Source organism: Camelus ferus, chromosome 6 (genome assembly GCF_009834535.1).
Source record: "Camelus ferus isolate YT-003-E chromosome 6, BCGSAC_Cfer_1.0, whole genome shotgun sequence".
NCBI classification, from domain to species: Eukaryota; Metazoa; Chordata; class Mammalia; order Artiodactyla; family Camelidae; genus Camelus; species Camelus ferus.
In genome coordinates this window covers 22,581,198-22,606,521 of record NC_045701.1, presented here as the reverse complement: position 1 = coordinate 22,606,521, position 25,324 = coordinate 22,581,198, and the positions used below count along the sequence as shown (strand labels likewise).

Sequence of the window (25,324 nt, the reverse complement as noted above, 5' to 3'; positions counted from 1 at the left end):
TTAATTCAAGCCTGACACTATCTGCCTGGAGATAGCATCAGAGCCCACAGATTAAGGGCTCAGTCCCACAAGACTGCGCCCACTTCAGACGCCGATTGCAAGTTCAGGTGTTACCTGTGCTTCTATGGCTGTAGATCAGAGGTTCCTATGACCCTCTTGTTGGGTTCAATTACTTCACTAGAGTGGATCATGGAACTCAGGAACACAGTTTACTACTACATTTCTTGTTTATTAAAAAAAGATATAACAAATCTGAAAGAAGAACATATATATCTCTCTCAATCACTTTGCTGTATACCCGAAACTAACACATTATAAATCAACCATACTTCAATAAAAATGAGTAAATAAATAAGACATGACAAAAACCAAACATACATTTCTTATTATAAATCATCATATCACCATAAACCATGACTCTATCTGGGAAAAAACGGAAAGTTAGAAGCCTGGAGTAAAAACAATAAGAAGCAACACGTATTGAGTGATCACACATGCCAGGTGTGGCTAAGGTGTTATTTCTTTCAAGTTTCATCAGAATCTACAAGGTAGATCCTATTATTCCCAGTTCCACAGTTGAGAAAACTGAGGACCAGAGACAGGGTGCCTGGGGTCACCCAGATGGTAAATGGTGGAACTAGGCTCAAACCTAGACAAGCTGGGTTTAGAGACCATGTCTGGGAAGGTTTTTCATCCCTTTGGAATTAGCAGCTTCATAAAGCAATTCATTTAGCATAATAAATTTGAATGATCCCTGGCTCCTAAAACATACCCTCCCCTTGTTTCAGATAATGGTGCCCACTAACACTAGGAGTTGATTGCAGTAACTGGAATGAGTAGTGAGAAGGAACAGATCATAAGGAAATGAGAAGTGACTGTCTGAAGGAACAACAGGGAAAGATTAATTTGGAAAAGGTCCAAAAAAGGAAGCCACCATGTGTGTATCATGTGCAAATCACGTGCAACTCTGCAAGGTAGAGGTGATGCTCTCTCATTACCTCTCATGAGCTGGTACCTCTGTGGTATGACGTCTGCGGCCCCTCCATCAGGAGATTTTGGAGGAAAGGGGGTGGTTGCTGCAGATGTGGGGGAGGAACTGGCTGAGGTGGGTGGTTTACTGCCCAGGAGTGTCCCACTGGGAGGCAAGGAGACAGATGTTGTTGGCAACCATAAGCAAGGAATGTGAACAGGCACACATGTTCCTGGGAAGTTGGCCAAGACCCCTCGGCCAACTTTTGTCAGTGTTCCTATTTTGAGGGGATCAAGGTTGAACTTGTGACTTGCAGGATTCCTCCTCCTCTGAACCCCAGGGTGCCCTGGCCTTTTCCAAGAGCATCACTTCTTCCTTTGTGGAGAATCTTCCATGAGCTGGCACTGTGTTGGTTCCCCTGGGCCTTCAAAGATGAAGCCTGCTCTCAGATTTGTGGGAGGTAGGAGGTCAAAGTCTCACCAGCAAGGAGTCTCTGGGGTCGGACTGCCTGTCTTGGGCCTCAGGCTCCACAACTTGCTGCTGTGTCACTGTGGCAGGTTACCTAACTTTCCTGTGTTCCAGTCTTCTCATCTGTGAAGTGATATTTACCTCAAGAAGCAGAGGAGACGTTTATCATTAGAACGGATGTAAGAGCACTTAGCCAACTACCTAGCTAATGGCAAGCACTCGATAAATGTTTCTGTTAAAAGCATGAAGTGGAAGGGACAGAAGTGAGGTAAGGGGTCCTGGGAGCACAGAGGAGGGAGCACCTAACTCTTCCTGAACAAGAGCTGCTTGCTGATGACCTCAAAAGGTATTATTCAAACCTGGGGCTTTGGTCTGGGTGGGAGGAAGTCAGATAATGGGCAGCTTGAAGATGTTGCCCAGGTGATTCTGATAGCTCTCTGCCCCTTAGCTGCTCTTTAAAAGTAACTTTTTATTGTTAAAAATTACGTTTCATTAACCTTGCAAAGAAGAGAAAAAAATCACCCATAATCCCAATACCCGAATACACCCATCATTAGAGTATGGTGCCCCCATCTATTTTCTCATGCATCTTGTTTTTGTTGTTTTAATAGTTTTAATCATAGTGCATGTGATAGTTCCTATTTTGGATTTTTGCCTTACTATGCAATCATAAGCATTTTAACTACATTGTTTTCCTAATGAAATTTTATTTTTAACTTTTTTTCCCTAAACATAAGTGGTTTATGTTCTCTTAAACTCCCAGACAATCTGAATTGGTATAAAAAAGAAAATGCAAATTTCAAGTAGTTGTATTACTCAGAGGTAATCACTGAGCATTTTTATGTGTTTTCTAGATTTTTTTTCTATGTAAATAAACACATAAGACTTAGGTTATTTTATAACCTGCTTTTCATTAAACTATAAATTATATTAGGTTATTTTATAACCTGCTTTTCATTAAATTATAAATGTACCATAGGTGGGTTTCCAGGTCAATAAGTCATTCTAATGACTGCACACATTTAATTTTATGTCCGTATCAAATTTATGTAACTAATCATCTATTGCTGGATATTTAAGTTGTTTTCTCTGTGTGTGTATATATATTTCTCCACCATGTGGATTAATTTACTTATACATTTAGCGATTTTTGTATATTTAAGTAGATTTTCTTCTTTTGTTTTTGCTATAATAAATAACAGTGCATTGAAAAATCTGGAGGAATATGGCTTTTCCCATATTTTGAATAATTTCCTGGAGTGGAAGTATTGGGTCATCGGGCAGGGGCATTTTATGATTCTTGATTTGTATCACCAAGCTGCTTTTTCAAAGGGCTGTTTGTGTCAATTTAGATACTTCCAGCAATGTGTTGGTGCCAGTTTCACGCCTCCCACCCCACTACCTAAATGTGGTAGATGGAGGGGGGATAGTTTCCCTAACTAGCTAGCAGTAAAGGAGGTGCTCATATGAATTAAAGAGGACAGGATAGAGACAAGAGGAACAAGTGAATATGCGGAATGGAAAGAGAGAGAAAGGAATAACCAGAAACAACTATCTGTTTGTAATTTTTTCCAATTGGGAAAGTAATTCATGCTTCTTGTTAAAAACCCAAAAGTCCTCCTCTGGTGACAGGTTCTGCTAACAGTTTAAGTATATTATTCCATATTATTACTTTTACTAATATTAATGTATAACTGGTTTTGTTTTAAAAGAACAGCTTCATGCTATACACACCGTAATGCAACATTCCTACTGGGGAATATATCTTAGACACCACTGGAATGATTACTTTAAGAGTGCAGATAATTTTTAGTTTAAATATCTAATTAGAATCAAATGAAAAGAAATATTACCCTTTTTCCGTGCTAGAGGGCTCCCTGTTCCTTATCAGCAGTCCCTTGGAGGCAGTTCTTATTATAAATTTTCATATCACCATAAACCTTCTGCTGCCTGTTTCCCTTTTCCAGCCAGAGACATCCTCAGGGGGCAGTCCCTTGCGGCTGCTTAGGGGGCCAAACCCAGGCGGCCTGAGGACCGTCCATGGGTTGGGAAACCAGTAGCCAAGGGCAAAGGGCAGTAGCTGCTCACAACCCTCTGGGGGCCTCAGTTGGACCCTCCTTGCTTTCCACTCCTAGAACCTTGGTGCCCAAGATTAACCCAACCATTGTTGCAAAAGTCTCATGTCTGGGCAGAACTAAACCCATCACTTTGGGGCAGGGCTGGCCTGGCTTTCCTGTCTTTATGGCTTTTCTCCGCAGGTCTGGCCACCACTGCTAAAGTGAGGGAGGCTGTTCCAAGCGCCTTGAACGGCTTTTCCTGGAGCCTATTTTGGCTTAGGGCGTCCCATATCTGCCCGGGGGCGTAGCCTTCACGTGAGGCCCTCAAACTCCAGACGCCGGGTCTGACTCAGTCTTGCAGCCTCTGTAGAACCCCTTGCCAGCCCCGTGACTCAGTTTCTCCATTTGCTCACGCGGGCCAACGGCGTGAGACATCTGTGTGGAATGCGTAGGTGCCTCTGACAGCTTCTCCAGAGTACGTGCTCCCAGGCGAAGCCCTATAGACAGGCATTTACACCGCCCAGAACGCTCCTTCTGGACGTGTTCTGCACTAGCCCTGGTATGAGTCCATAGGACCTGGGATGGCAGTGACTTGGCCAGGTGCGCGAGCGGGACTGCTGAGGAGACATCTGCCCCGGGTCCGCCCGCCATGGTTCCCCAAGGGTCCAGACCATGAAGGGGCTGCCGGAAAGACGACCGGTACCCGCATCCGTGCCCACTGCCCGCCGCCTGACGCAATCTGAGGAGCCCTTGCTGCATGCGGGAACTGGGGAAACCTCCCCCTCCGTTGCATCACTCCTGCCAGGTTTGCTACAGAGGTGGAGTCGAACCAATCAGCAGGCACTCTGGGCGGGGGGCAGGCTGCGCAGTTACCCACTCAGAACGCGGCGCGGTTAACCAGGCAGCAATATCCGGATGTGATTGGCCAAAAGGAAATTTGCCCCGCCCCAATAACCGCGGCATCTGGCCGCGGTGGGTGGGGCTTCCCGGCCGGAGGGTTTAAAGGGCGCCTCGGACGAGGCCGCGCAACTGGAGCGACCAAGCGGTGCCAGGCCAGGTGTGCGCGTCCGTGGGTCCTTCCGTGCAGGTGCCGGAGACCAGCCCTGGAGGCCGCCCGGGCCCGTCCCTGTGCCCGGCACCATGAAGCAGGAGTCCGCAGCCCATAATACCCCGCCCTCCTCACCACCCCCATTGCAGCCTCCTCAGGACGACAGCGACCCCCAAGCCCTGTGGATTTTCGGGTACGGCTCCCTGGTGTGGAGGCCCGACTTCGCCTACAGCGATAGCCGTGTGGGCTTCGTGCGAGGCTACAGCCGCCGCTTCTGGCAGGGAGACACCTTTCATCGGGGCAGCGACAAGATGGTGAGCATCTGACCATGCCCGGGGGAGTGAGGTGGGTGGGGGCAGGATAGTGGGCGTCCAGCCGTTGCGCTGGAATGTCCTGGCCTATGTGGACAGATGGCGACTATGTCCTGATGGGGAAAATGTGTTAACCTAAGTCCAGGGTTTGTGGCTTAAATTTGTGTGCCCAGTGGGTCACTGTGTGATGGCTAATCTGTGATCCTGTGGATGGCTGTGTTGATGAATATTTTTGATTACCAATCTGGACCACTGCCGTGTGTCTATTTCTCCTGCATCCATGCATCACTCCCCTGGAGGAGTGGGGCTCTCTGAGCCCTGGGACAGAAGAGTTGTTGAGGGTTTCCTCTACTACTGATGGCAAAGCTGATTTCTAACTGTTTTTTCCCAAAATCTTTCTTCCCTCCCTAGCCTGGTCGTGTGGTGACCCTCCTTGAAGATCATGAGGTAAGTGCCTGAGTCAAGAGAGGCACCCAGCTGGAGGGGTGCAGACAGTTAGAGCTCATGGGTCTTTGGCTGCAGGCTAGATTAGATGCCCCTCTGGTTGAGAAGGGTGGTCTAGCTAAATGCTTCTCACAAAAATTACTTGAGGATATTGTTAAATGAGATTTTAATTTAAGAGAATTTAGAGTGGGTCCTGAAACTCAATCCTTACACGCTTACAGGTGATGCCATTGGCTCTCAGACCATTTTCTGAGAAGGATTTCTGTTCTCCCTGGACTAGACCATTGTATTAACCCCTGTTAAGAAAGGGAGAATGAAAACTTGGTGTATTGCTACTAGAGAGCTCAATAGCCTTCTGTCCACCCCCCTTATAGAACACAGTCGTGCAGTGGGAAAAGAAGGAGCTGTGTGACTGACCCTGGTGCCCTTGTTTTCTCCTAGGGCTGCACTTGGGGTGTGGCGTACCAGGTGCAAGGTGAGCAGGTGAGCGAAGCCCTCAAGTACCTGAATGTGCGGGAGGCAGTGCTCGGCGGCTATGATACCAAGGAGGTCACCTTCTACCCCCAAGAGGACCCTGACCAACCACTCAAGGCATTGGCCTATGTGGCCACCCCACAGAACCCTGGTTACCTGGGCCCTGCACCCGAGGAGGCCATTGCTACACAGATCCTGGCCTGCCGAGGCTTCTCCGGCCACAACCTGGAGTACTTGCTACGCCTGGCAGACTTCATGCAGCTCTGTGGGCCCCAGGCACAGGACGAGCACCTGGCAGCCATCGTGGATGCTGTAGGCACCATGTTGCCCTGCTTCTGCCCCACCGAGCAGGCTTTGGCACTGGTCTGAGGGGCTGAGCCCCTGCAGGGAGTGCCTACATGAACACAGGGGCCAGGTCCCCACTCCAGTGCACAGAGATACTTGATACAGCTGGAGCCCACTGAGAGGACTCGGTGGCCAGCTGGGGGCCTTTCTTAAGCCCCTGCCTGTCTGCCAGCCCCCAGCTCTCCTGCCTGACGCTCACTGACTTACTACTTGAAACTTTATTTATTGCACCATGTTGGTGTGGTGGGCAGGGTAGGGGGCCTGCCCTGGACACAGGGGCCCTGCTGAGCAGTGCCCCACCCCAGGCACCTGATGCCTGACCAGATTCCCCCCAGTGCTGCTGCTAACCCCATGATACCCAGGCCCCCACCTCCCTAGGGAGCCTCCAAGAGCCTTGACACTCCTCTGCCCTCTACCCCAGACCAACCATTTCCTAGTCCCAGAAATACCACCTGCTAAAGGTCCCAGCCTGCTGGTGAGGGATAGGAGGGAGTGAGGAGAGGGGGCCCTACAAGAACTGAGGTCCCTGCCAGCCCTGCTCATCCCCCAGGTCCCCAGGGCACAGCTGGATCTGGAGCCCAGACATAGCTGAGTCTGGACATGGGCCTGTCACCTATTTGGCCTTGTTTTCCTGTCCTTCTGTATGTCTGTCTGTCAGTCTGGGAAGCTCATCACTACAGGCCTTGGTACTTCTTAGTCTGTCCCATACTATTATCCATAAACTGATTTCATTATCTGTGCTGTCCTGGAATGTGATTCTTTTTTCAGATAAGCTGTTGGGGCAGGTGAGGTGGTAAAGCCCTGAGAGACTCATAGGAGGGGAAAGGGTGGGTCCCTGTTCATCTCCATCCCTCTCTGCCAGGGAGGGGGCAGCGGAGCAGGCAGGACTACCAGGTTACATCACTCCCATAATATGCAGAATTCAGCCCGGGAAGCTCTACTTGGCAGCCCTGTGAGCAGTCCTGGCCACCGACCTGGTCCCCTGCATCTCCCAGCTGCCCTGAAGAGGCTAGCAGGGTCAGAGTTCAGACCAAGTCTCCTCCAGTTGCAGGGTCAGTTGCTGCCTCTTCCTGACAGTGAGGCTAGACTTCTGGCTTCTTGCTAAAGGAGCCACGTGGGTTAAAGGAGTTTAAAGGGTAAAGTGATGACAACTTGTGAGACAGTGCTGAAAGTGCAGGCCTGGAGGACCTGATGGCCCTTTGACTTCTGAGGTCCAGGTGCTCATTCTTGTCTCCTGAGACTGTGATGTGCGCTGTGCCTTCTCTCTTACTGTGACCTGCCAGGATCCGTGATGGGATGAGTTGCTGGCTGCCCTCTAGGCTGCTGCTTGTTCACCATCGGCCTGCCCCTGGCTATTCTTTCCTCACCCTGACCCCCAGGTGCAAAGCTCAGCTCCCAAGATCTCAGCCTAGCCCTGTGCTCCTCAACTGGGAATGGCTACTCAGTGGGTTCAGCCTTTACTCCTGGACCTGCTGAATGGGTGTGGGGCCCAGGTGAGGTTTTAGCAGCAGAAGAGCCTGGCTCCATCCCAGCCTTTCACTGGCCCAGTGACCTCCAGAAAAGTATTCAGCCTCTGAGACTCAGTTTACACTGGGATGCTGGGTGGTATGTATGTGTTGCTGCCACTCTTGTGGCTGGTGTCCTGGTTTGGTCTGGGTGTCCCCAGCAGGGTCAGCTCCAGCCAAGTAGGGCAGCCATTGTGCCTGGGGAGGTTGCCCATGCGTTGACAGCCTCGTGTCTTGGCAGTTGATGGGAAAAGTGTGGAGTCCAGCCAGGTTCTTCTGGGAGCTAGGTCACAAGAGGAGGCAGCAGGTGGCAGGGGCCCTGGGCAGCCACCTCCTGGCCTCTTGTGCCAGGGCATGGCCAGACAGCCAGTCTGGGTGCTCAGAGCAGAGCCCTGCTCTATTCTGAATGGGGGTGGGGAAGGCTGCTTGCCGGCAGCACATGGGCTCACATTCTTCAAGCCATTCATTCAGCATGTATTTACTAAACTGCTGCTATATGCCAGGCACTGATCTAGGCTCTGGAGATAGAGCAGGGAAGAAATCTTCCTCCTCAAGGAATTCTGAATGGTGACCATTTGGCATGAACTGTGTCACAATGGAAGGAGAATAGGGCATTCAATGTAGAAAGGGCTCTTAACCTCGAGGGGTTGTGGGGAGGTCAGGGAAGGCTTTCTGAGGGAGGGAATTATGGCGCCAACCTTTGGCTTGAGACGGGATCTCTGTGAACAGAAGGAACAGCTTGTACTAGAGGGGGAGGCAAGGTCAGACCAGCTGGACCAGAGTGACATGGGGAAGGGGAAATGAGGCTGGACAGGTGGTAGGACCACATCCCGCTGGCTGGTCTGGTGTGCTGTGCGGTGGAGGTGGCATTTCTCCTGGGTTGGTGGGAGCCCCCTGTGGATTCTGAGCAGGGAAGAGACTGGTTAAAAAGGAACACTGACTACTGTGTCAGATTGGAGGAGGAAGGTCAAAGATCGGCCGGAGGAGGTGAAGATGGTCTGAGCCGAGGTGTGTGGTGGGAATGGACAGGAACGTGGATTCGAGAGCAATTTAGGGGGTGAGGTTTGCAGGACTGGGCGCGACTGGTTGATGAGGAGAGTGAGGGAGACGGTAGAGGGCCAGGGTTCCTGGTGTGCTTGGACAGTTGGAAAGAGATCTGCCCTGCATGAATGTTCGCATTGGGGGTGATTGTGGGGCAGCTGGATGTGTGTGTCTGGGACTCAGGAGAGTAATATGGGTTGGAGTCAGAGATTTGGTGCTTGAAGCCCTGGGAGTGGAGAGAAAAGAGAACGTGGCCCAATCAACCCCGAGGGCCCCAGCCCTAGTGGGCCGAGTGAAGCAAGATTTGGGAACAAGCAGCTAGAGAGGTAGGAAGAGAACCAGAAGAGTGTGGTGTTCTGAGAGCCAGGGTCTCACTACTGAGATGCCAAAGAAAATAAGGACAGAGGAGTGTCCACTGGGTGACATGGCAAGGGGTCTTCAGTGGGAGTGATTTCAGGATCAGTGGCGGGAAGCCACAAGGTAGGGCTGCTTTCAAGAAATATGTCTCAGATAGATAACAGGGTCCTACTGTATAGCACAGGGAATGATATTCAATACCTTTGTAATAGCTTATAATGAAAAAGAATATGAAAAGGAATATATATATATATATGTATAACTGAACCACTATGCTGTACACCAGAAACTAACACAACATTGTAAACCAACTATATTTCAATTAAAAAAAAAAAGGCAAAAAGAAAAAAAACCAAAGAAATTTGGCTGCTAAGAGGAGAGGGAAGCAGAGGGTTAACTGAGGATATAGGAAGAGTGTAGGGGTTTCAGGACAGCAAGAGCTTTTATTTATGTGGCATAAAGTAATTGACAACACAGTATATTAGGAATTAAAGTGGAGAAGTTTAAAACATTTAATAATTAAAATTTTAAAATAAATGCATTATATGTTAACATTTTTGGGGGGCTGGGAAGGGAGGTAATTAACTTTATTTATTTATTTTGATGGCAGTGCTGGAGATTTGAACCCAAGACCTTGTGCTTGCTAAGCACCTGTTCTACCACTGAGCTATACCCTCCTTCCCCCATGTTAACATATTTTAAAAGAAAAATGATTTTGTTTTCCAAAACAAATTTAGTGAAAGGAGCAGCATTTTATATTTTTAATGTCTGACTTTAATGGAAGCAACTGGATACTCATCTTCTTCTGCACTCATTCTGTTGCAAATTCACATATATAGTTCTGGAAAATTCCATTGTACACTTGTGAGGAAATGAGAGTGAAAAGGCAAATAACCTCTTAGTATTATTATGAAAATAGTTTTGACCTCACAGACCTCCTGAGAGGGTTTTGAGGCCTCCAAGTAGTCCTTGGGCCATTTTTGAAGACTTCTGATGTAGGATCATTGGGGGAAAAAAAAAGATTTCTTTTCTTTTTTAGTTGGAGGGATTTAAGCAGGGTGATGGGTGGATGCCCAAATTCAGGCTGCAGCTTTAAGGAATTTCAGAGTTAGCAGGGATCTTGGAAATCCTCCTCCTGTCCATCCCTCAAGGGTATCCTTCTGGAGAACCCGAAATAAGTAGGAAGGAACAGCCAGTTCACTTGCGGTTTATTGAGTCTACAACAGATGCGGCGGGGCCCTGGACATCCAGCTGTGGGAGACCGGCTGACAGTCTCTCCCTCACGACTAGTCTGGGCCAGGGGCAACTCCAGGAACTCAGGGGATGAATGGGGCAGAGGTGGTCAGGCCTGGGAGGACTTTAATGAAGCCACAGGAATCCAGCAGGTGGAGGAGGCACTCCAGGTGTGTGGGGATGGCGTCAGCAAAGGAGGGAGGTACACAGTGCTTGGCAAGTGGCTGTGTGGAGGAAGCCTTGGGGTGTTGGGGATGAAGCTGAAAGCTACTTTGGAGCCCGTTCTTGGAGGAAATGTTAGACTTTATCTCGTAGGGAAGTTGAGTTCTGTGGTGATGTTTTTGTTTTTTTCATGTGTTTTGCCTCCCACAGAAAGGTCTTTGTTTTTGTTCTTTTTGTTTTGTCTGCTTGTTGAGCAGACAAGTGTTGTGTTCAGGTCTAGTTTTAAGGAGGCTTGTGCTTACGGCAGGGGAAACATAGTAGGAAGGCCGCAAGATGGGGGCAGGTGCTGGGGAGGGCTGAACTAAAAACAGGAGCAGGGAACGTGAGGAAACTTCCTGGCAGCTGGTTGAAAACAGGGACAAGCTGGAGGGAGGAGACTGGGGATCCCTGGGTTTTGCTGAAAGAGGGCATGGACAGTACAGGGGACTTATGCGAACACCACTCTGGCCGCCCTGCACTCTTCTAGGGCTGACAGGGTCTTAGGGGTTCTCCAGGTTGCCCCCCACTAGCCCCACGAAGGACCACTGTAGTTCCCCTGAGGACCATGATGGCAGAGAAGCAGAGGGGGTGGGGAGATGAACCTCGAATGGGGGAGACCCCATCTTTCCCCAGGCCTGGCTCTGAGAAGGGTCAGGGTGCTCCAGGGCCAGGTTAGGGGAGGCAGCCTTCACAGGCAAAGTGTCCCTGAGGGCCAGGATCGGAGCTAGGCTGACCACACACCCCAGTGTGCCCAGGACAGGCCTGGTTTACTCCCGTTGTCCTGAGGTAATTATTAATTTCACTCTCAAAAGCGTCCAAGTTCGGACAGTAAATTACATGGTGACTGTGGAAACCGGGACGGGGCAGGATTGCTTTATTAGGTGGCTGTCAGAGGCGGCTGACGAAGCCCCTGACCACCCCTGTCCTCCGCCCTCCTCACCCCGTCCCTGGAGTCTCGTCCCCAGCCTGGGCCACTCTCCTCTGCCCGTCCCTGTTCCCCTTGAAGAGTCTCTCCAGGCCTGCCCTTCCCGGTTCAGGCCCTCCCCGGGCATTTCCTTGGGCGTGAGGGGGAGCAGACACACCCCGAAAGCTCAGTCACAGCGCCGCTCTCCGTCACCGCCCGGCCTCTCCAGGAAGGAGCACCGAGGACACTCGTGCCGGCCCCTCCCGCGTCGTCCGCGGACCCCGCCCTGGGCGCGCCCCTCGGGCTCGGCTCCTCCCCTGGCCCCGCCCCCTGGAAGGTAGAGCCCGGGGTGAGCGCGCCCCTCTCATCCCATGTTGGCCGTGGGCACAGCCTCCTTCCTCAGACCTTCACAGGTTCTGCTGTCCTGCCGACCTAAGGGCTCCCTGTCCCGTACAACCACCCTCGTCCTAAGACTTGTTCTCTTTCCCTAGACGATTGTCATGCCCTCCAAACGGATCCGCCTTCCCCAGTTCGGTGTCCTCCTGGATATTGATTTTCTACACAATGTAAAATGCATCTCTGACCACGACCGGGCTCCCTCACAAACTCCCAGAGCGCTTCGTGGCCCTCAGGATGAACTTCCCTGCGGCCTGGCCTCTGCTCTCCCCTCAGGGCCTCGCTGCCCCTGGGCCCCTTCATCCCGCCTCCTGCCTGCTGTCTCCTCCTACCGCAGGCTATTTCTGGTCACGGGGACTGTGCTCCTACTGCTTTCCCTACCCGAGAACTTTGCCCAACTCTGTCACATCCTCCCGAACGAACGAACGAGCCGCTGGCATGGTGCTTCCAGAAGCTGCTGCTGACCCGGGCTTGCTGGTGACCCACCTCGAGCCCAGAACATCCTACCTCAGTTTTGTGCCCCGCACGTTGTAGTGACGTGATCTCCCTGTCCCCCTAAACCGAGCTCCCCCCCCCCCAGGGCAGGAACTGAATGTATCCCAGCACGTAGCGCAGCTCTGGGGCCCCACAGGAACTCAGGGGACCTATGGGGAGCGGTTTTAATGAGACACCCCTCTGAACGCAGTCACGCTTCCCATTGGAAGGAAAAGCCCCATGAAAAACCTCATTCTTGGCCAAGGGAGACCTGCCAACCTGCCTCCCCAGGCTAATATTCAATGTACATGTTTATGTGCACAACCCAGGAATGTGGGACTGGGAGCCACCGGGGGTGAGGGCAGACCAGCCAGGCATGGGAAGACCCAGCATGCGCCTGACCCACACTAGGCTGGCCCCTCTCTCCCCTGGGTCCCTCTGTAAGAAATCAGGCCCTAAAAACACACCAGGGGAAGGGTCACCCTTTGGCAGGCATGTCAGGGGCACAGTCTGTACCCTTGCTAGTCCTCCCTGCTCTGGGAAAGCTAAGCTGGAGGGCTGTTTGCACCTGTCTCATGGGGTGGTGCTCCCTGTCCCCACAGGAGGGCAGCTGGGGCTTCCCGGGCACAACCTGAGAGAAGAGGAGAGTAATGTACCCAACTGTGGCTTCCTCCTGCTGGAATCGAAGCCTCCCACCAGGCAGCCCCTCCTGGGGCTGTCATGTCTATGCCAGGTCAGAAGGGTGGCTCTGGCTGGGAGGACACTGAGCCATGGCGGTGAAAGCTGAAGCTGCTTGTATAGGGTGCCTGAGTCATCTGTCCACAGGAGTGGGCCCTGCCCTTGGGGTTTCCACAGGAAGGGAGACCCAGTTCCTGTTCACAGGCCACTTGAGGCCCTGAGAGGCATGATACATACTGAACAGACCTGACAGAAGCCTGTAACACGCCTGCAATCTGCAGGGTGCCTTTTTACCTTGTCTTACCTAGTCCATTTCCTCATCCTTAAAGTCTCTTCCCTGTCAACTCTGGCCTGGCTAACTCATCACTCAGGCTTCAGGGCTCAGTTGAGAAATGTTGCCTTCTCTGGGAAGCCTTCTTTGAACCCCCTGTACCTGACCACCAAGGCCTGAAAGTCTCTGACATCTGTGCTCTTTCTTTTGCAGATTTGATAGCACTATGTTCCTTGTTGGTCTTCCCAGAGGACTGTGGGCCTTGAGGTGCTTCCCAGAGCCTGCTCACAGTAGGTGCTCATGTCATGTTTGTTGAATGAAAGCCCAGTCACTCAGCAAGAAGTGGGCACTCAGGAAGAACAGCCATCCAGCTTAGCCTTCCCAGAGCAGGGAGGACTAGCAAGGGTACGGACCATACCCGTGACATGCCTGCCAAAGGGTGACCCTTCCCCTGGTGTGCATTTAGGGCCTGACCTCTTACAGAGGGACCCAGAAGAGAGAGGGGCCAGCCTAGTGTGGGTCAGGCGCATGCTGGGTCTTCCCATGCCTGGCTGGTCTGCCCTGTGAGGGGAGGATGGTGCTGGAAAGGGCATTCTGAACTGTCTCCTCACAAGAGGGATCATGCAGCAGAGGAGAGTGGGCTGGTGGGCGTGCAGGGGAGGGGAGGAGACAGACCTACCATGACTGCCCCCCCCCCCCCATATCCACCAGGGCCTCATACCCTGGTCAGGACATTGAACTGCTGTTCAGATGTAAAGAAAGAGCTCTGGGCTTGGGTCCAGAGGTTCCATTCCTGCTTTAAGCTGTGTGTCTTAGGCGAGGCACTTTTCTTCTCTCTGGGCCTCCATCTTTTCAAATATAAAATGAAGAGCTGCACCAGAAACTTGCTCCCATCCAGTTCCAATGGCTCCTCTTTTGCAGGAGGAACATGGGCTTGGGGTCAGAGGGACTGAGTTCAAGAACCGGGCTCCATGTACCCTGTGAGTCCTTGGTCAGGTTATTTAATACCTCTGAGCTGCAATTTCTTCATCTTTAAAGTGGGAGTGATAATCATAACCATCTCTCAGATCTTTGGGATTAGATGTGCTATCAGGTGAAAAACTCTTTATATACTTTAAATTGCTATGTGAATGTTGGTTATTGTTATTTGACTATTATTTTTAAACAGCACCTAATTAGTTACTGGATTATCTCTAAACTCATTAGAGTGTAAGCTCCATGAGGGCCAGAGCCAGCACCTCCTGTTCATTCCTGTGTCCTTGGTGCCCAGCAGCACATAGCCTGGCTTACCTCAGGCCTTCAAAAAGTATTTGCTGGATAAGTAAATGGATAAATGAGTCAACTTGGCTGAATGACTGCATGAATGAACTCCACTCACTTAATGGAGCACTGAGGACAAATCAGGTTGATAGGAGAAAGGGAAAAGAGGCCAGAGGCAGAGGAGGAAGGGAGTGCTCCCTGGGCTACCCAGCTCTGCTATGTTGGGGAGGGTGGGCGAAGAAAGGCAGGAGGGGAGATGTCAGGAAAAACAAACTTGGGGCCGTGAGATGAGGCCACACAATTCTGCTGTACCTTCTAGGTGGTCCTTCCATATGAGCCCTCTTCCTGGTCAGTGCCTGCCTCCACCTCTCATAGCCCCTGCCCTGCCAGCAAGTGGGGAAAGGGAGGAGGAAGGAAGGCTGGCTGAAGTTGGGCCATTCTGGTTTGTTTACCAACAGCACAGTCTTCCTGGGTCATGACAGTCAATAGAAGCTGACCCAGCTAAATATATCTCCTCTGCTGGCCTGGACCACACAGCCAGCCCCTGAAGGCCTGGGACCACCCGCTTATCCCTCTGGATTGGGCCCTGGGCCTCCTCCTGACCCGAGAGTTCTGTGTCCCCAGGGAGCCAATGGCCAGTCAGAGTTCAAATCAAATGCAAATGCAGGCTGAACCCAGGAGGATAGTTTCTTTTGGGTGGAATCAGGACTTAATGGGAGAAAACCAATTGTCCAGCAGTAGGACAACCAGAATCTCTCTTGGATGGCATATTTGCAGTCATTACGAATATTTAGGAAGAGTATTTACTAATGTTTGGAAAAGTTTTTTTTTTTTTTTACAGTACTCTCTTGACATTACTGTGTAATATTAAGTGAAAAAAAATACAAAGTTAGACACATAGTATGAATACAATCATGTCTTTAAAAAGCATAGCAGTATGTCTGGAAGGAATCACCAGAAACTGTCAACACAGTTTGCTTCCCAGGAGGAGAATTGGGGGCCAGGGGATGGGATGGGAGAGAGACTTCTTATTCTTGTGCCCTTTTGTATGTTTTTGATTTTAAACTATGCAAATTTATTATTTATTCATAAGTAAATAAGTCAAACATGTAGTAAAATAAAATGCAGATCTGAAAAGAAACTGCTTGTGTATGGAGAGGCGCTGGACATACCCTCAGAGGTTAAGAGCACTGATTTGGGTGGTGGGCCATGCAGGGCACTCCCTTTTCTACACAGAGTAAAGCTGGCCTCATGCCCAGGTAAACCAGAACACCAGCCTTGCAAACCAGAACAGATATGGATGCTCAGAATCTAATTTGATGGATGCAATAGGACATACCTGCCTTAAAATATCACCCCATGGCGTCTGAAATTTCAGCCCATGCCTTTGCCTGAAGTACTGCTTCTCTAAAGACTCCTGTGAAAACATTAAGGTGCTCTGGGGCGATGGGGTGGGGCCTGGTGCTGTCATGTTATCATTTTATCACAGAAACTGAATTGTGATACATAAGACACATTGTGAGAAAACTATGGGAAATGTCTTATTTTCTTCTTGCTTTTGGGTGTTTTGAATTTCCCTTAAAACCACATACTTTTTTTTTTAAAATAGTGCTTATTACAATTATATATAAAAATAGTAGAAAGCTTGGAATGGTATAAAGAATTAAAACTAATTCATAATTCCAATAACCAGGAAAGTTTACTTCCTTCTAGTCCTCCTCCTTACTACTGTATTAAAAAATCTACATATATATGTATGTATGTATGTGAGAACATAAACTTTATTTACTATTGTGTCCTATTTTTTCACCTAAGATTAAATTGTAAGCATTTTCCTGTCATCAAATATTTTTGAAGATTATGATTTTTAAAGGCCATCTAATAGTCCAACACAGTGATGTACAAAATTTATTTAACCAATCCTGTGTTGTTTCCATATGGGTTGTTTCCAATCTTTTGCAAGGTTTGATTATGCTGCCATGAACCCTTTGTGTTAGTTGCATATAATAGAAAATCCAGTTCAAATGGGCTTAAGCCAAGTTATTGGTGAAACTCAAAAGTTAAGAGAAAGAGAACTTATGGCAAGGCCCCGTTTAGGCTCCTGCTCCATTTTCCCCATGGTTCTACCTTTACCCTTCATTGTGGTAGCTTCCTCCTCAGGTTGGCCCCTCCTATTGGCCCCAGGGTAACAAGCTTTCACAGCCCTGGTTTTCACTCTGATTGGCCAATTTATGAAAGGCTAGCTGCGAGGGAGGGAAAGTACGCCCTGCCCATCCTCGACAAGGTCATAGTGACAAGAAGTATGAGGGATGGTTAGGCCTCTCCCTGTGGCTATTGTGGGAAGGGAAAATGCTTAGTCAGCCAAAGAATGTCTCTGTAGCCTGGCTACTCAGATTAGGGTCTGTGTAGTTGCCACCATCGTTTAGTGTTGGGCACACAGTAGTCACAGTGCAGTGGGCCTGGGCAACAGATGCTCACGTGACCCAGGTCTTTAGGAAAGGTTAAGATATGCTCAGTAGGGTCTGTTTAAGCAGTGACTTTCATAAAATCACTTAAAGAGAGTCCTAACCAAGATAAATTCTGATGCTTCAAAGGGTTAAATGTCAACTCTCTGAAAGACTTAGCTATTCAGAAAGATTCTGCATGACAGATTTCATGCTGCCCTTTCCAGATCAGTGGTGCAGAGGACAAACTGAGACCACTGAAGCCACATGGCCCTGACAACCCATCGGATGATACCCCCTACCGACTTCAAGGGTCGGGGGTGACTTCAAGGATGCAGGGCATGGTACTGCCCAGGGTCTTCCAGGACCCCTCACCTGGGAACTGGAAAGGGAGCCATTTGGGGCTGTGTGATGATGGTGGAGGGCGTAAGATGTTCTGACTGCCCCTGGGCATTCTCCCAGAGAGCGGCTCTTAGGACCATCAGCTGGGCTAGGGGAGCTTAGAAAACCCTCCACCATCTCCTGCAACTGTGACCCACTGTGACCCTCTGTGCCCCTGCTTCCTTTAAACCTTCAGAGGATGTGCAGCCTAATCCCCAGTCTAGGTCAGATCCAGAGGCCCTCCTTGGTCTAGGCGTTCATTCTTGAGTGGGTCCCAGGACCTTGAAATGCCAAGGAGCAGGAGAGCAGAGAGGCATGGACCCTGCAGAGGTGCTCACTCGAGCCTGTTCCCTGGCCTTTGGGGAGAAACTCTTAGCTAAGAGGAGGGAGATAAAGAGTTGGGGTATCTCTCCCTCAGAAATCCCTGTTTTTCTCACCCAAGGTGCCAGAAACTGTAGACCAGGGAGTCTGTGAGATCTGTGAAATGTATCTTGAGCTTTGTAGCTCCCTGTGTCCATTTCTGCTTTGACCTAGTGTTTTTCTTTTGATGATGAAAACTCTTTAAAAAAAAAAAAAAAAAAGCAAGATGCTCATTTTTGGCAGCAGGTAGGAAAGAACGAGGAGTATGCCCCGAGCAGCCTGCCATAAAGGAGGGAAATTGGAATGAGAGTGGGTGGTGGGTGTTTTAAAGAGGAAAAGGGAGCCAGCTGAGTCCCAGGACCTGAAGCAAGGAAGAAGCAGGAGCACAGGAAGAGTTCAGGGGCCTGGTGATAAGGGAGGCACCCAGCTTCCTCGGGGACCTAGGAAGTGGGCCTCAGGCACGGCCTCCTCTTTCCCTCTCTTTCTACCTCCCCCTACACCCAGCCCCAAGCACTGTCACCTGGGATTGGCATCTCCATAGTCCAGTCGTGGTGCTGTTTGCCCCAGACACTTCCAGGATGACAAATGGTGGGTCCTATGAGGGCTGACATAGCCCAAGCTCCTGCCACCCCGGGGTCCCCAGGAGCCTCCATGTAGGGGCCCCTCCTCTAGGCATGTGCCTTTCTTTGCACCATTTGCTACCACAGAGCAAGTACCTGGGCACACAGTTTTAAGACAGCCAGAGGCCCTGCTCTCTCCAGAACAGACCCTGCCCCCATCTCCATGCTCTCCACATCTAAGTGGTTTGAAGGTATCATGAAGGTGGCTGACTTGGGAACCGGCACTGACCACAGCTGCATCCCCAACTGCACGGCCTCACTACATTCTAGCAGTCTCAGAGAAGCATGGGAGAGCTGCCAAATTTCTCCATGCCTCTGAGAAGGGCTAGGAATTAGCTAAGAAAGCTGACTTGGCCTTAGGGGTCTGGTGGTTACGATGAGACACATGCAGAAGAAAACAGCTGAGTCCAGGGATCGCAGACTCTCCAGCAACTAAAGAGGCTACAGCTTGGTGGAGGCTACAAAGGACACAGGAACAGCAGCAGATCAGAGAACTTCTCTCATACCTCACATGTCTAACATGTCTACCTGGGGAGAAAATCATGGAGTGATAGGGCTAAAATGAAAAAAGGTATGAGACCAAAACTTCCTGGAAATGCTAGCTTTTCACTTTTTGTCATCAAGTGAATTAAGCTGAATGACAGAACAAATAAAGTTGTATTTCCTGCACAGGGCTTCCTGGCTGGGGTGGGGCTGGAGGGTGCCCAAGGCCTTGTTATTCCAGGTATGGTTCCAGGACCAGCAGCCATCACCTGAGATGTATCAGACATTCAATTTTAGATCTCTTCCTAGACCTTCTGAAATTGAACCTGCATTTTTTAAGATATGAGGTGATTCATATGCATACTGAAGTTTGATAAGCATTACCTTAAGGGATGATTTAGAGGTTTCAAAAATGTTTAACTCCACACAAAAACTTTACCTAGCAGTCAAAGCAGAGCTGCTCTGTTTAATCTGGGTGGCTCACATCTCTTGCTCATCACTCCCAATAACCCTTGCAGCACATCAGAGGACCTCTAAAAACCCAGGTCCAGGAGGTCTCCAGAGACTCCTGAGTGCTTCAACAAAGCCCTAGGAATGGAAACCAATAGTAAGCCCAGTTCAGACTCCACATTACCCGGCTGCTCAAAGTGACCCACAATATTAAAATTCACTTACCTAGGGCCCCGGAGCTGGTTCTGTGCAAAGTGACCCTGGTAGAAAAGATGGCCCTCACTGTGATCCAGCCCAGCAATTAGCCTACAGCTTGGGGGAGGCTACAAAGACCTGCGCTCCAGATCTGGGCTTCTAGGCTTCCTGAGGGACATTTCTTTCGGCAGGCAGAAGCCCTCCTCAGCGTTTTTCTGTGTTAAGGGACTGGCTCCCTGGGTTTATAGGTAGTAAGAGTTAAGCTCTCCCACCTGGGAGATGGACAAATGTTCAGAAAGTGGATAGACTAGCTTGAGCCATAGCCTGGGGACTGGACTCAAATTGTTAATGAGTTTGAGGCCTTCACTTTTAAGATTCAAGTCTCAGCTATGAACGTCAGGTAGAGAGGGACAGATGAGGGACATTAAAGCTGTAAGCATACCTCACTATGAAATGTTAGCTGTGTTTCAGGGATTGGATTGAAAATGGGTAACAGGGGAGCATGTCTGGGGACAGATAAGACTGGAGAGCTCTGATCCAAAACTTACATGTTTTTCAGGAGAAGGCACAAGCCTACCTACATCTGGATGAAGCCACTAGAGGAGATGCATTGTCAAGTCCCTGGAGAGGCAGCCACTGCTGACCTTGGCAGGGTTTACAGTCCTGCAGCTGGGGGCCAAGCTGAGTAATGAGAACTGGAGAGGACCCATCCTAGTGGGCTTGTTGACCAGAAGTCACAGTGATGACGACAATAGGGCATTGCTAATTGGGAAATTGACACTGGTTTGTTCCGTGTGAGGCCTTGGTCGAGTTTACCAGCAAGAAAAACAAGACCCGGCATACATGATAGTGCTGCTTAAGATCAACAAAATGAAGAAAAGGCTGATCCTCGTGACGGGGTGAGCAGCAGCTGCTCAGGAGCCAGCCTACCCTAATCAAGTGTATGCAGGGTGAGCCAAGGCTCAGAAGGCCACACAGCCAGCACACTGAGAACAGCACATGCCCTGCTCAAAGGTGACGCAAGAGCATATCAGTGTTTTATTTAGCTCAATCAGAGAAACAGTGTCAGTCCAGGCTGGGAACTCACTCTTTTTCCAACTCATCAGAGAGCTAAGTTTTCAAAGCCTGGATGTCTTTGGAAGCCCTAGTAATGTGTTTCACTGTTTTCGTTCATGATTCTTACAAGTACAGCTAATTCTGAGAACAGAGTTTGTTTCACAGTTCCTTAGTATTTCTGCTGGCTTAACTGATCGACTGTGGGTCCTGGAACTGCAAACAGGGCTGGTTTCTGGGATTTATATTCACATATTTGGACACAGTTTTAGAAACTGGGACCATAATGTTCCTCATAGCTGGGGATTTCATGTATTACACACTGCCAGGACAATCTCTCACCAGGGGTTTTTGGAGAAAGAATCCATCAGTGTTAAGATTACCACTATGTAACTGCCTAATGGTTGACCAGGTCAAGCTATCTACATTTAAGCCCTGGAGGCTAGGTCTGGAGTTATAAGAAGCCCACACCAGAGAGCCTTGGCCCTGGCCTGCCAGGCACTTGTTTAAGCCTCCTCTCTGATGGTTGGAGGCAAATTCCTCTGCCCGATTAACACCCACAAGGGCACTCCTTGTCCCGCTGACCATCTCTCCTCTCTGACCACAAGAACGATGACGATGTTGGGGCCCTGTTTCCTCTTCATCCTGCCACACTCCCCCAGGAGCCCTACAATGCCCCCAAGGAGAGGCAGCTGCAAAGACCACAGACATCCCAATTTACATAAAATTATCTCACTCCATTTTATTTAAGATTTTTTTCTCCAGTTAGTAAAAGAAAGATGTGTCTCTCTTTATACATATGTACAAGTTCAGTTATAAAAATAGACAGCACATTCAAAGAGAAAAAAGGCTTGGCATTTTTCTGATTCCCTCTAAACAGCATCTGTACATGGGAGTCTGGGTTTCGGCAGGGGAATCTTGATGATTTAAGTTAAATGACTCCCCTACCACCCCTACTCCCCCCAAAAAGAGTTTTAAAAATCAATCTATCTAAACTCAATTCCGCGATTTTCAGGTGTGCAAATTAGAGGCTGGCCTGCCCAGAAGCACCTGCTCCACCAGGGACATCAGGTCAGGGACAGGCAGAAACACCTCCCATGCAACCACCACCCCTTTGCCTCTCCTGGAGGGAAGCAAGCTCAGGCTGGTGGGGCCGGGCTAGGAGGGTGGGTGCTGAGCTTGCCCTCTCCATCCTCTCCACCTCACTCTGCTGTCCCTTCCTTTCTCAGTGCAATACAGACAGTGCATACAGCCAAGCAGGGGGCTGAAGGGCAAGGGTGGGGAGACTGTGCATTCAGGAAGGGCAAGGGGAGCCTGCAAGAGGGGCAGTGAGGATGTCCTGCTGATTGAGGTGGCTCCTGGTCTCTTTACTGGCTTCTGGGAGTCCCCGGGTGGGAGCTGCTGCTACTGTTGCTGGTGGGACCTGAAGGTTCTCTGGTACGAACCATGCAGGACAGGAGAGGAAATGCTGGGAAAACAACTGCCTCCAGGCGTGCTTCCTCTAGTCTTCTGCATCCTTACAGACCACTACCTGCCCTTGCATTCACTGCTCTCCTCAACGGTGACACTCTGGCAAATGGGGTTTGGAGACCCGGGGAGCTGCCCGACAACTGAGGACACGATGATTTCCTCTCTTTTCAGCCCCACAGGAAATCACAGCTCAAAAAGAAGTCTCCACCATGGAAGGCTCTTCACAGCACTTGTGGAGTCTTTGCAAGGGACATGGCCAGAGCTGAAGAGTGGAATGGGGATGGAGACTGTGCCTGAGCATCTAAAGGGGGTCTATGTCAGGCCCTTCCCCCGTATGAGGTTTAAGACTTGCCTATAAGTTCATTCCAGAGGCTGTGGGGCTGATCCCTGTCCTTGGGTCTTTTTCCTACAGGCAATCCCAGAGCATTCCTCTTGAGACACAGGTGATTAAAGTGCTCACACCAACCACCTGCCTGTCTTTGCCTTGCTGCAACTGGTCATCGCTGCCCTCTGACTCGGGATGGAAGATGCTGCACTGGGCAAGCCATCCAAAGACCATTTGCAGGCCAGGACTCTAGCCCTGGGTTTGGTCGAAGGAAGCGGGAGGGTCAGATGGTTACCGTCCTCCAGGGGGGTTGGTGCCTTTGCCCTGTTTCCGAACCAGGGAGTCTGACGCTAGGCTGCTGGTCAAGTGGAGGCTCTTGGGAGTCCCAGGAACATTATTCCCTTTGCTCAAAGGGGAGCTCAAGGGAGAAGAGGCGCTTGAAGGTCCAAAGTCAGCAAGCCCAGCAGGCCGAACAAGGGACGTCTGCAGAGGACTGCTGGCGGAGATTCCTGTGGGGATGGAAAGAAAGGCAAGAAGAATGTAAGCACCAGTCTTGGCTGAGCTGCCTCAGCACCTGACCTTGGTTATTGGAGGCTGGCCTGGAGATGAGGCTGTGAGGCTGTTTCTGCCACTCTTCTTAGCATATTTGCCTACTATGCCTGTCAACGGTTTTTTCAGTAAGAGGGATGTGTTTTTAAGAGAAAAATGATACCTATCCAGCCCTCTCCACACTACCTCATCTACAGGGAGTAAGGCATCACCTTGGCGCTCTAGGACAGAGTACACGTTACACAACCCGGAGAAGCCAAGGCCGTGGGATGAGCTGTAACTTATAGGCATGAATGTATTTTCTTATACATTCCTTCTTCCTTCTTGGGACACCACTTGTGATTAGCTGCTTCCTTCTTAATTTCAGATGTCCTCTACTCCCCAGTCTGGCCAGAGGGCACAAGACTGCCCACTCCATCCTGTGTCTCTACTCACACAGTTCTCCTTGTGTTGGATGTGGCCACACCTGCTCTCCAAGCCCTGCTACTTCAAGGACCCAGTTCAAATCTCCCATCTCCAGTAATGGCTTTCTGGGCAACAACTCTTTGTAACCTTCTTAAAAGAGAATGCTAAGTGCTTGGTAGGCAGACTAGTGTCTCCTCTCATCCACAAGGGAACTGCAGGTGACATATGAATCTGTCCTTTCCCTTGTTTTCCATTCCCAGTCACCAAACACTGTCAATTTTTCTGTGACGCTCACCCCCTGTTGCCTCCTTCACCCCTCCTGCCCCCTCCTCAGGCCAGGTCTCCAGGGGAAAGCCTGAGGAGTGTCATGTTTTGCCCTATCGGTCAGTGAAATCCTGCCATGGCAGCCTTGACTACTGGCATGATTGTTTTCCAAGGATGTGATGAGCTAGCAAAAGGTTAGGAAACACTGGGCTGGGATATTATACTTCATATTTGTTGAATGAACAAATAAACAAAAGCCGATATTCCTGCAAGAGGAGAAAGGGGACGTCAACTGACAGCAGTAACTTTCTACTCAATAATGCTCTTACTTGCTGCAACAACCCTAAATCCTAAGCCCATGTTTTTGTTTGTTTGGTTGGTTTTTAAAAAATTGTATTTATCTATTTATTTGCAGGGGGAGGTAATTAGGTTTACTTATTTATTTATTTTTTGACGGAGGTACTAGGGATTGAACCCAGGACCTTGTGCACGCTAGGCATGCACTGTACCACTGAGCTATAGCCGCCCCCCTCCCAGCCCATGTTTTGAATCGGGAGAGAGGTCTGTGGTGAGTGCTGCTCTTCTCACTACCAGCAGATGTCCTACATTCCACCGCTACAATTATTCTCTACGTGTCATGGTCACAAAAGCCACCTCCCTTCTCAAACTTTCCAGGGCCCCTGATCATACACCCGATAAGCTCTTGCCCATCAGGTCTTTCCAACCTTGACTCTCACAGCTCCTCTTCAGCACAGCCTGACTGACCTGCTCAGTGACCCTCAACCTGCCCTGGTCACTGCCAACTCTCTGTCGCCAGTCCAAATCCTTCATCATCCTTCTACTTCCTTCTGAATTAGTCTGACAACTTTGTCATCAGGTCCATGGTTCTTCCTTCTTCTGATCTACAACCACCGTCAAGGCCTTCCCTCTTTTTTCATTTAATACATGCATACTGCCTTGTACTGCTGTTAAACATATTCCGCACAGCTTCTCCTTCTTATTTACATTATACACCCAGGTGCGGGGTCCTTGTTATACTCCCACGCACACGGCAGATGTTTAACACCTAAGGTGATGGATCACAAAACTGGGTAAATGTTAATGCTAGCCTGGACTATTCAAATTAAGTACTAAAATGTGGGTCTGGGAAAAAAAAAAAAGTGCTCAAAGCAGAAAAAATTTCTGTTTAAAGTAGCATGGTCAAGAAATCCAGCTCTCTCTTTTCATAGTTACTGCCACTTTGAAGGCAGCGCTGTGCTAAGTCAAAGGTTAAGGGGAGAGTCAGGACCATTCAATGCAGAGGCAGAATCCAATGTGGGCTCTGGGAAGGAGCTTCTTGTCTAGGGGTGTCCTACCTGCTCTACCAGGCAGAACACTCAACAGACTCTCCAGACTGTCCCCGACCAGAATGGAGCCCACAGTTCCCTGGGCCTCCGCACCTTTAGACACATTGTACCCGTATGCAGCGTAGGCGGCTGCGGAAGCTGCCGCAGCCCCTGCTTTGGCTCCTGCCATTGCGGCAGCACTGCCCGCGGTGGACTTTCGGCTCCGGCCTTTCCCTGCTCCTTTGGCTGTGCTTCCTGAACCTTTGGGGCGGCCTCGGCTTCGGGCTGAGTGACCACGTCCTGCGGCTGGCATTTCCTGAATGGAAATTCCTGTGGGAACAAATGGGCCAAGAGGGGAAAAAGTCAATCTTTTCATATGTTAACAGAATCTTGTCCTAGACAGGGAACAGGCTGGACAGGCTTTCAGGGTGTTTGTTTCAGGACTCCCAGGGAAGTCTATGTCCCTATTTAATGACTGGGCCACAGAATAACACAGAATTAGTAAGAATGGTAAACAGTAAAACAGCTGGACACCTCAAACAACAGAGTGGTTCCATTGGTCC

General features: G+C 49.8%; 3 protein-coding genes and 1 long non-coding RNA gene across 5 annotated transcripts in view; 3 read left to right on the top strand and 1 right to left on the bottom strand.

Moving 5' to 3' along the window:
- The first annotated feature begins 4,502 nt into the window (after positions 1–4,502).
- CHAC1 (ChaC glutathione specific gamma-glutamylcyclotransferase 1) lies at positions 4,503–6,853 on the top strand. The gene is made up of 3 exons (XM_032481484.1): positions 4,503–4,857; positions 5,266–5,301; positions 5,740–6,853. Exons 1-3 carry the CDS (start codon positions 4,636–4,638, stop codon positions 6,139–6,141), a joined length of 660 nt encoding a protein of 219 aa, XP_032337375.1. The 5' UTR covers positions 4,503–4,635; the 3' UTR covers positions 6,142–6,853.
- A 2,824-nt stretch (positions 6,854–9,677) lies between these two features.
- LOC116664150 lies at positions 9,678–20,390 on the top strand. Its single transcript, XR_004320507.1, has 3 exons — positions 9,678–10,423; positions 13,391–13,467; positions 19,930–20,390. It is a non-coding gene; the product is annotated as an uncharacterized LOC116664150 (long non-coding RNA).
- On the top strand, positions 11,109–12,674 carry LOC116664147 (serine/arginine repetitive matrix protein 1-like). Its single transcript, XM_032481483.1, has 2 exons — positions 11,109–11,695; positions 11,850–12,674. Exons 1-2 carry the CDS (start codon positions 11,292–11,294, stop codon positions 11,926–11,928), a joined length of 483 nt encoding a protein of 160 aa, XP_032337374.1. The 5' UTR covers positions 11,109–11,291; the 3' UTR covers positions 11,929–12,674.
- A 749-nt stretch (positions 20,391–21,139) lies between the features above and the next one.
- Positions 21,140–25,324, bottom strand: part of INO80 (INO80 complex ATPase subunit) — a 112,589-nt gene continuing 108,404 nt past the window's right edge. For both annotated transcript variants that reach the window (XM_032481482.1, XM_032481481.1), the window contains exons 35-36: positions 24,876–25,091; positions 21,140–22,727 (exon numbers count right to left, since the gene is read on the bottom strand). In XM_032481482.1, the coding sequence (XP_032337373.1) occupies positions 22,510–22,727; positions 24,876–25,091 (434 nt within the window). In that variant the 3' untranslated portion in view covers positions 21,140–22,509. The remainder of the gene's footprint in view (positions 22,728–24,875; positions 25,092–25,324) is intronic.

Coding starts and splice junctions, on each gene's coding strand:
- LOC116664147 (XM_032481483.1), top strand. CDS start 11,292: ATGGTGACTGTGGAAACCGGGACGGGGCAGGATTGCTTTATTAGGTGG. Junction 11,696..11,849: donor CTGGCCCCGCCCCCTGGAAG/GTAGAGCCCGGG, acceptor CTCTTTCCCTAG/ACGATTGTCATGCCCTCCAA.
- CHAC1 (XM_032481484.1), top strand. CDS start 4,636: ATGAAGCAGGAGTCCGCAGCCCATAATACCCCGCCCTCCTCACCACCC. Junction 4,858..5,265: donor ATCGGGGCAGCGACAAGATG/GTGAGCATCTGA, acceptor TTCCCTCCCTAG/CCTGGTCGTGTGGTGACCCT. Junction 5,302..5,739: donor CCCTCCTTGAAGATCATGAG/GTAAGTGCCTGA, acceptor GTTTTCTCCTAG/GGCTGCACTTGGGGTGTGGC.